Consider the following 9,668-nt stretch of genomic DNA (forward strand, 5'->3'; position numbering starts at 1 on the left):
GATTTCACCAGTTTCCTCATTTCCCCTCCCCCCACCTTGTCTCAGTCAAATCCGTCAAACTCAGCACCGCCTTCCTAACCTGCAATCTTCTTCCTGACCTCTCCGCCCCCACCCCAGTCTGACCTATCACCCTCACCTTGACCTCTTTCCACCTATTGGATTTTCGACGCCCCTCCCCCAGGTCCCTACTCCCTACCTTTTATCTTAGCCTGCTGGACAAACTTTCCTCATTCCTGAAGGGCTTATGTTGATTCTCCTGTTCCTTGAATGCTGCCTGACCTGCTGCGCTTTTCCAGCAACACATTTTCAGCTCTGATCTCCAGCATCTGAAGACCTCACTTTCTCCTCACTGAATTGGACTCGCCTTGTAATCACAATGAGTAACATGAACAGGTTAGAGACGAGGAATACTGCATCAAGTAACTTATCTCCTGACTCCCCAAAGTCGTCCAACATCTAACATGCATGACACAGGAACACACTCCACTTGTCTGGATGAGTACAGCTCCAACACTCAAGAAGCCTGACACCATCCAGTAGAGCACAGCCCACTTGATGGTTTGTGAATGTAGTGCTATTCAGTTTCTCCACTGTTGATGCTCAGTAGCAGTGTACATTATGCATAAGATGCATTGCAGAAATTCACCAAGCCTCCTTAGACAGCACCTTCCAAACCTGCATGAGTATCATTAAGAACACCACCACTACCTGCAAGCTCCCTCCAAGCCACTCACCATCTTGACTTGAAAATATATTGCCGTTCCTTCAATATTGCTTGGTTAAAATCCAGGAATTCTCTCCCAACTGGCATTGACTGGGGGCTACCTACAGCAAGTGGACTATCAGGTTGTTTGTAACCAACTAATGTATTGTTGCAATAGTAATCCTGCTCAGTAGGAGTGGAACCGCTGATTCAGAAACTTGGAATATGTGCTTGGTAGAGGACCCAATGGTGCAAAGCTACTATCTCTGGGATTATGACTGAACACCCCTAAATCAGAATCCCCTTAAACTTAAAGCTGTTTAAGAAAGCAGCTCATCACCACCTTCTCACAGCAACTGGGAATAGGCGGTAAATGCTGTCCCAGTCAGCGGTACTCCATCCCACTATTTTCTTTCTAAACGAAGCAGCTTATCATGGAGAGAACTAAATTCCTGAAGAATGTGGGATACTTTTGGGTGGTCCAAACATAAGTAAATTACACAAAAGTTGAACTGTTTTTCTTAGCAGGGGCTAGGTATAAGTAAAAGAAAGAAGAAAAATCAAAGAGTCATAACAGTTTAATTTCTTTGGGTTTTTTTTTTTAAATTAAAAGAGATGTTCTGCATGACCAAAGCAGAACACATTAACACAAAGTAAAATGCTGCAGTTGCTGAGAATCTCAAATGAAAACTGAAAATAATGGGAATACAGTACTCAGCAAGTCTGACAGCATGTGTGGAGAGAGAAACTTCATTCAGTTCTGAAAACTAAATCCTTGACCTGAAACTTCAACATTGTTTTTCTCTCTCCATGGTTGATGTCAGACCTGCTGGTATTTCCAGAGGTGAGTGTACATCACTATTTTTGCCCCAACTTGCTAGCGTGTCTGTTAAAAGTATAGCGGAAAAGCACCAGCACAGATTTCAATGGAACTCAGTACACAGATCAGCATTGCCCAAGGAAGAATGGATTGGTTTCTGGTGAAAAAAAAAACAGATCCAGATCCTGTATCTGCATGTGCTTTTTACTTTAAAAAAGTTTGAATCAATATGAACCTCCTCAGTGAGATGGAAGCTCTTAATAGAATTTTTTTCAGATTTGTAGTTACACAACATTAAACAAACAAGGAAAACAGAGGAAGGAGTCATGCAATTGTAATTGCATTGAGTTAGCATAGCATTGCAATGTATTGGACCAAGTGTCCTAACCACTTGTTTTTGTATTATAATACATTACAGTTCAGGTTATGGGCTAGTCAATCTTCCTGTCATTCTGCTCGCCTTGTCGTCTTGGGCTCCAGCCACTGTGCAAATGGGAACAGCCCAGGAGGTTCTTCATGCAACACCTGTCCTGTCCTTACCTCAACTGGCTCTCTTGAAACTCAGGTTATGCAAATTACAAACTTTCCAAATCTTTATCTAGTATAAAACAGAGTGGTCTGGGATAGTCTATGAATATTAAAAAAGGATCAGACAAGACTGAATCCATGAACATCATTGTGATCAAGATATTCTCCTGTGACACATTAAAAAACATTCTGGGTTAATTTTTATTAATGAAATACTTGTTCTCACTGTACATGCCCTGAAATGTTCCTCCCTCCTAGACCACTGCACAGAAATTCAATCTGGAATAGTCTTAAATTACTCTAAAATAGCACAAATCCTATGGTCACTTGACTAGAGATGGATTCTCAGATACCATCACGACATTGCGCCACAAGGCATTGACCTGTCAGTCCAACTATTCCATGTGGAACATATTTCCAAACAAAACTAGTCCCACCTGCTTGTGTTTGGCTCACATCTCTAAACTTTTTTTATTTGTGCACTTAAAGTGTCTTTTAAATGTTATAGCTGTGCCTGCATCCACCGCTTCCTCTGGCAGTACATTCCACACACTCTGTAAAAAGTGTCTTTTTAAAATCTTTCTCCTCTAACCTTAAAATATGCCGCCTAGTTTTGAATTCACACACCCAAGGGCAAAGATCCTTGCTAATCCACTTATCTACGGTCTTCAAGATTTTATACACCTCTGTCAGGTCACCCCTCAACCTCCTATGCTCCAGTGAAAAAAGTCCCAGCCTATTCTTATAACTCAAATCCTTTATTCCTGGCAACATCCTGGTAATTTTTTTTCTGCACCCTCTCTAATTTAGTTATATTCTTCCTATAACAGAGGGACCAGAACTGCACAAAGTATGCCAGAGGAGGTGTCAACAACATCCTGTACAATCTCAACATGTCCCAACTCCTATACTCAAAGGAACGAGCAATGAAGGCAAGCATGCTTGATGCCTTCTTAACCACCCTGACAGAACTAAATTTTACATGTTTAATCTCCTCCACAAATATTCCAAGAATGCAAACAGTTTACTGGATCAAAACGAATTTACTTAACACAATAAATTGCCTTTTATTCTGCAGCTATTCTATTATTACTTATTGAAGTTCTCTTTGGTCCAGCCCAGTTCCTCATGCAGATTCATGTATCTTGATACCAACTTCTCCTGGTTTTGGGCTGGTCAACTTTCCTGTCATTCTGTCTGGCCTTATGACCTTCGGCTCTAGCCACCATGCAAAGGGAGGATGTTCCTCATGCATTGTCGGTTTCTCACTTCAACTGGCTCTCTTGAAACTCTAAGTGCAAAAAACTTGAAACTTGTCAAATCATTACACAGAGTATAAAGTAGACCCTTTCCATAGGTAAACTGGGTAAAAGTTTCCACAGTAACAATTCCACTTACTAAATGTATTTGTAGATGGAGTTTACATAATGGAATAGATTCATATATCCCATAATAACACTATGAATGAAGTTTCTTTCATCGGATCACATGGAGCATAGGTATTGTGTGATCAACCACCACCATGACTCAACATTCCCAGGGGCTCTCTCAATATTACTTGGATTATTTGCTGTGTTGGGAGTGTAAGGGAATACATCTCCCTTGGAGACAAAATCTTGATGTCCTCCAAGACTCTGACCAAATCTAACAGTATCATCAAGAAATAATTCCCTTAACTGTCATGAGGTGCAGTGCCAATCTGGTAGTTCTGAGAAAACACTTTGCAATTATGCTATTACTACTGTTTCTTCACATTGACACTGCCTTTTCCAAAAAAAATTGCTAGGTGCCCCTATGACTGCCACCCAATCAGCTTTGAACAATTTGGTTTTACATGTCCCTTCTACAGCAAGTAAGACATATGGTTGGTTTCCATCACTGTTTTTCTCTGTACTATAATTTCTAAATGACTGAAACATATTTTCTTAAATCATGCCACCTGTTCATACTGCTTCCCCCCCGCCCCCCCCCCACCCCACGTCGTTCTTTCCTCCTTCTCTGCTGATGTCATGTTCAAGCATTAATATTTCTTTGTTTAAGAGACTTTTATTTCTTTCTGTTCTTCTAATTCAAGTAATTTCATTTCTTTTCCATTTCAAGCTGCTTCCCTAGCAACCGCATTCTAGCCAAATCAACAAAATTCCTATCTGAACTAATATTTCCATCTCCCAATTCCAACTACTGTGCTATTACCTCAAGTAAAATGAGCTCTCTTAGCCACTACATTTAATTCTAACTCCAAATTTTCTGCTAATGCTATTAGCTTAGCCTTGGTTAATTATTGCAAATTTCTCATGGCTAAATCTTTGCTTTCTTGAAAGTAAACTAACAGCTATTCTTCTTTTTAAGAAGTACAGGAAATTTACTGTAATTTTGCTGTTTTAAGTATACAAGGTTTGAATTTCCAGACACTTTCTAATGAATAAGGCCCCAAGGTTCCATGGTTTTGAACAAACCAAATAAATTTTACTACACAAGTTTATAAAACTAAAACAATTCACAACATGCACTTGAATGTTCAGAATTAACATGACATAGATATGGGTAAACAGACAAGTGTTATTGAATACCCAATAGACTACACCTTAAAATGGTTGTTGCAAGAAAGACAATCCCACATCTTTCTCAGCAGCCCACCTAGATAAGATCACATTCAGTCATACTTTTAAAAATCCTATTTCAGAAATCCAGAAACTGACCCTTCGGTCTAACTTGTCCATGCGAAGCAAGTTTCCCAAACTAAACTAGTCACAACTGCCTGCATTTGGCCCATATCCCTCCAAACCTTTCCTATTCATGTACCTATCAAAATGTCTTCCAGATGTTGTAACTGTGTCTATATTCACCACTTCCTCTGGCAATTCACCCTTTATGTGAAAAAGCTGCCCCTCAGATCCATTTAAATCTTTCACTTCTCATCTTAAAACTATGCCCCCTAGTTTTGAACTCCCCCATCCTACAGAAAGGACCTTTGCTATTCACCTTATACATGTCCCTCATGATTTTATACACCTCTATAAAGTCACCCCTCAACATCTGACCTCCAGTGAAAAAAGTCCAGCCTATCCAAGAACAAAAACAGAAATAAGCTGGAAAAGCTCAGCAGGTCTGGCAGCATCCGAGAAGAAAAATCAGAGTTCACATTTTGGGTCCAGTGACCCTTCCTTCTGACCTGAACAGTTAATTCAGATTTTTCTTCACAGATGCTGCCAGACCTGCAGAGCTTTTCCAGCAATTTCTGTTTTTGCTCCCGATCTTCAGCGTCCATAGTTCTTTCAGTTTTTATCCAGCCTATCCTTATAACTCAAACTTCCCAGTCCTGGTAACATCCTTGTAGATCTTTTCTGTCCCCTCTCCAATTTAATAGTATCCTTCCTATAGCAGGGCAACCATAATTGTACCTAGTAATCCAATGAGGAATATTAAATATTTAATTTCAAAACTGAATTTCCCCAAAAGCTGTTCCAATTCAGACTGTCTCAACAACTATTTGCTTCCTAGTAATTCAGTCAGTTCCCTGAGACGGTGTTCCACTGGATTACTGAAGTTGAAGCTCATTGGTACAAATCTCGCTCATTTGCAGCTGGTAATGGCCACAGGCTCCTGAGCTCCACCAAGCAAATATTGCTTCCTTAAGCTCCACTGTCAGCTACAACAAACAGCCTGATCCCTGAAACTCAGTAGCAAGGAGCTCCAACTACACAGCTATCAACTGGCTTCAAAGACCTCAACAAACCCCAGTTCCTTTGAGCTAATGGCAGCACTTGCAGCTGCGTGGACCACCTTCTCTGACTCACTTTCTCTCATTTATTAGAACAGACCAATCTTGAACTGTTTTGAGTTACTCAATAAAAGCTTGGCAATAAGGCCCACCATTATCCCTTGACTGGATGAAAAGTCACCAGCATTGGAACATCTTGCCTAAAATGTCACAATCTGCCATCTTAGACCAGTCAACTGTGCTTTATCACAATTATCAGAGAGTAGTTACACATCCAGACTAAGCTTGGAAGCTACATTAGTTTGTGCTGTTGAGGGGAGGTCAGGTTGATGTGGTATAATGCCAGTGTCCCTATCTCCAAGCCAGGAAGCTGGAGTTCAAATTCCACTTGCTCCAGAGGCGTGTTATAACTTGGGTTCGTGTGGAACAACGGCAGTGTCTCTACCTCAGGCTCAAGTTCAAATCCTACACCAAATAATTGTGATAAGCCACCTGAACAGGTTGATTAGAAAGCATCTAGTTTATGTGGTTTCGATATCGGGAACTAAACTGCAGGGCAACGGTTCCTTGCTATATTTAAGGCACTCCCACAACTGAAGAGCTTATACTGCTGTGTTTTCACACAACCTGTTGATTGAGAGAGTTGCCTCCAAGTCGCCAGTGAACTCAACATAAACTAGATTAAAAAAATGTAACTCAGCAATCAGCCTATTCGTCCCTATCCGCTCCCTCCTGTGAATACTTATAAAAAAATCAATTCGACAAGGTTAAAACGAAAGAAATTGAATATCGACAGATTATGTTGTGGAATTAAATCTAATCTTGGTCTTACGATTCAGCACAAACCAAATATATAAACTGGCAAACTATAACATATTACTGCACATCTACTATCCTAAGGCCCGCATTATAAAGGCCAGAGCTAATAAAAATACAAAGCAAATCGGAAATTATAAGGACGAGGTAAGTGAATTCAGAAATGGCTATAGGCGGTATATCACTCACAAGCAAACGTTTGCTTATAACAATGTAATCAGTTTGAATGTTGATTGTTCAGTACATAAAAACACTGGTGTCGACGAGACCATATTGGTTGGAAAGATTAAAAACAAAACCTGAAATATAAAAGCTGTCCATAGTGATGCAGGAAAACACCGGAGGCGAGGACTGGGGGGTTCTCGGCAAATTTTTACACTTTCCGGCCAAGGCTTTCAGGATGAATATCCATAGCTCAGCACTGACCTTAATCTCAGTGTCCACAGTAAACCCGCAAGAATAGAAAGTCAGTACTGACAATGATTAAAAGGTGAATTAAGCACCATTGCAAACCACTTCATTTCAAATTCATTTTTCATTTCATTTCACAGAGCTCAACTGCATCTATCATTTTTTTCCATCTAATTGTTTTTATACCGAACTTGAGACTGACCTGAGATGCCACCGCCGATAATAATCACATCATAGTTCTCGCTGCTCATGTTGTCGCTCCTGCTGAAGCTCACTCCCCGACTATCAACACTCACCGAGTAGCTGCGGTCGGGGCTGCGCACGGCTATAAGTGATCCCATTGGTGGAGCTCCACCCCGGGTGGTCATTGGGACGTCAGGATGGAGCTCCGCCTCTGGGCGGGTTCATTGGGTGCGCCTCAGGAGGGAGCTCCGCCTCTGGGTCAGTGACTCCCAGCGTGTAGCTCCTCCCCCTGGACCTTAAGCTGCACTATAAATGCTTACCCCCACTGTCTTGAGTGTGCCACCTTCCTGCAGTCGAGTCCGATACCTCTTTCGGGCCCTCGGCTCTCTTTGATTCTTTCCGAATGCACTTGGTTTTCAGGTGGATCCTCTTTGAAGAGGATTTCTACGCAGAAATCAAAGTTTCCTCACATGTATTTATTGACGGATATTGCAGACCCTGGTTTCCCACTGTCCAGATTTTAAATGTCCTGAGGTGTGAGATTCTCCTCCGTATCTTCCATCTGTACTCTACGTCATCCTAACCCTTTTATTTGCAATGGCTGTAACAAAGTACCAATATCAACTCTAACTCTCATTCCTTTCTGGGCACGTTATATTATATTATGCTTAATCCCCTAACCATTTCATTTGTTCCTCACATTGTCTCTTATGATATCTGTTAGAAACGAAAATCGCTTCTCAATAATCGCTCTAGACAAATTCAGGAAAACAAAGTTTTATTAACAAGTCAAGTCTGCAGAGTCGGGCACCCTTGAAGAAAAGGCGCGCTGAGGCTTACAAAGTCTCCCATTATATACAGTACAAGTCCCTCCTCTCCTTGGCTCCAACAAGCCATGAGGTTCACATTCTTAAAAACATCATTATTCTTATCACAAAGTCTGCAACAAAAGGCTCCAGAGTCTCCAAAGTTTGTTGTTTCTCTCACCCTGTAGTCTTATCAGTCAAAAAGCTTTAATCTTGAAACAGATGTCTCAAGTCGCACTCCCATCCTGGAGTCTTATCAGCCAAGGACTCATCCTTCTCTGCTGTGTGAATGGCTTCATTAATCAAGAGCCTGCTCGCTTTCACTATAGCTCACAAATTGTCAGCATTCTGCACAATTTAAACTACTCTACTTTTGAGTATATAAAATGGTTGTTAGAAAAGAAACAAAAGTTTTGTCTTTTATTATAGACCAGTCCGTGGTCCAGGCACATCTTAAAGTTTAAACCGAAATTACCTCTCACAAACCCCGATTAAGATTTACCAAAAATTCAAATTTCAAAAACAGTCAGCTGTCTAATCTTCCCTTTGTATCTTCCTCTCTAGATTTTCTTCTTCTTACGGATTTCTGTTTCACAGATCATTGATAGATAATGGTACCTTTAAGAAAGCTGTGTTTCGGGCAGTCTGTACATGCTGGTGGCTTGGCAGTTCTCCCCCAACTGTTCGATTTTTCCCAGTCTTATATCCCAAAGCATTGGATTGCTTCATTGGTTTTTAATATTGTCAATATTAAAATTCAAAATTGATTGGGAGGTTGGTATTTTGGGGTATAATTTAAACTGATTGGCCGAACTTGAATTTGTTTTTGTCTTCAGGAACCCAACCAGGGCTAGCTGTTCTGAACCAAATGTTACATTGTAAATTCTCCAGCACTCTGTGTGCTTGCTAAGTCCTTCAACTCTCTTAAAGGTACAGTACCCCTTACACCTTCATAACACTTGGGAAATTCGGCATGTCCATAAGGACCCTCACCAACTTTTACAGATGCACCATAGAGAGCATTCTATCTTGATGCATCACTGCTTGGTATGGCAACTGCTCTGCCCAGGACTGTAAGAAACTATAGAATGTTGTGAACGCAGCCCAGGCCATCTTCTCATCTGCGGACTCCATCTATCCTTCTTGCTGCTGCGGAAAAATAGCCAACATCATCAAAGACCCATCCCACCCTGGTTATAATCTTTTCCAACCTCTTCCATCAGGCAGAAGATACAAAAGCCTAAACACACATGCCAACAGGTTCAAGAACAGTTTCTTCCCTGCTGTTATTAGACTTCTGAATGGACCTCTCGACTTTCAAATCTAATGTTGATCTTGCCTTTTGTGCACCTTCTTTGCAGCCTTAACTTTGTATTCCTAGTTCTGTTCAATCACCCTATGATCTTTCTATGTTATGATCTACTGTACTGCACACAAAACAAAACCTTTCACTGTACTTATGTGAGAAACAAAACTCACTCACAAATCAACCTGAGACAAAGCCTTGGAAACAAGAACAATTTATTACGGCCTTGCAAGTACCGGACACCTCTGCAATCAAGCAAAAATGCGCACGTAACAAAGCATGTAAACTTTCTTTGTTCAGTTTGCAAGTTGCTGAATCATGCCTCCCTTTTCTCATTGGTCTAATCTCATCCTATCATAAGCCGGTTACCTCAC

At 40.9% G+C, this 9,668-nt stretch overlaps 1 protein-coding gene across 1 annotated transcript in view; it reads right to left on the reverse strand.

Moving 5' to 3' along the window:
• mao (monoamine oxidase) overlaps nt 1–7,325 on the reverse strand; it is a 153,183-nt gene extending 145,858 nt beyond the window's left edge. Inside the window, exon 1 of the mRNA XM_043700856.1 lies at nt 7,202–7,325. Coding sequence (XP_043556791.1) covers nt 7,202–7,250 — 49 coding nt within the window. The 5' untranslated portion in view covers nt 7,251–7,325. The remainder of the gene's footprint in view (nt 1–7,201) is intronic.
• Between the last annotated feature and the right edge of the window lie 2,343 nt (nt 7,326–9,668).

This window comes from Chiloscyllium plagiosum, chromosome 12, assembly GCF_004010195.1.
Source record: "Chiloscyllium plagiosum isolate BGI_BamShark_2017 chromosome 12, ASM401019v2, whole genome shotgun sequence".
NCBI classification, from domain to species: Eukaryota; Metazoa; Chordata; class Chondrichthyes; order Orectolobiformes; family Hemiscylliidae; genus Chiloscyllium; species Chiloscyllium plagiosum.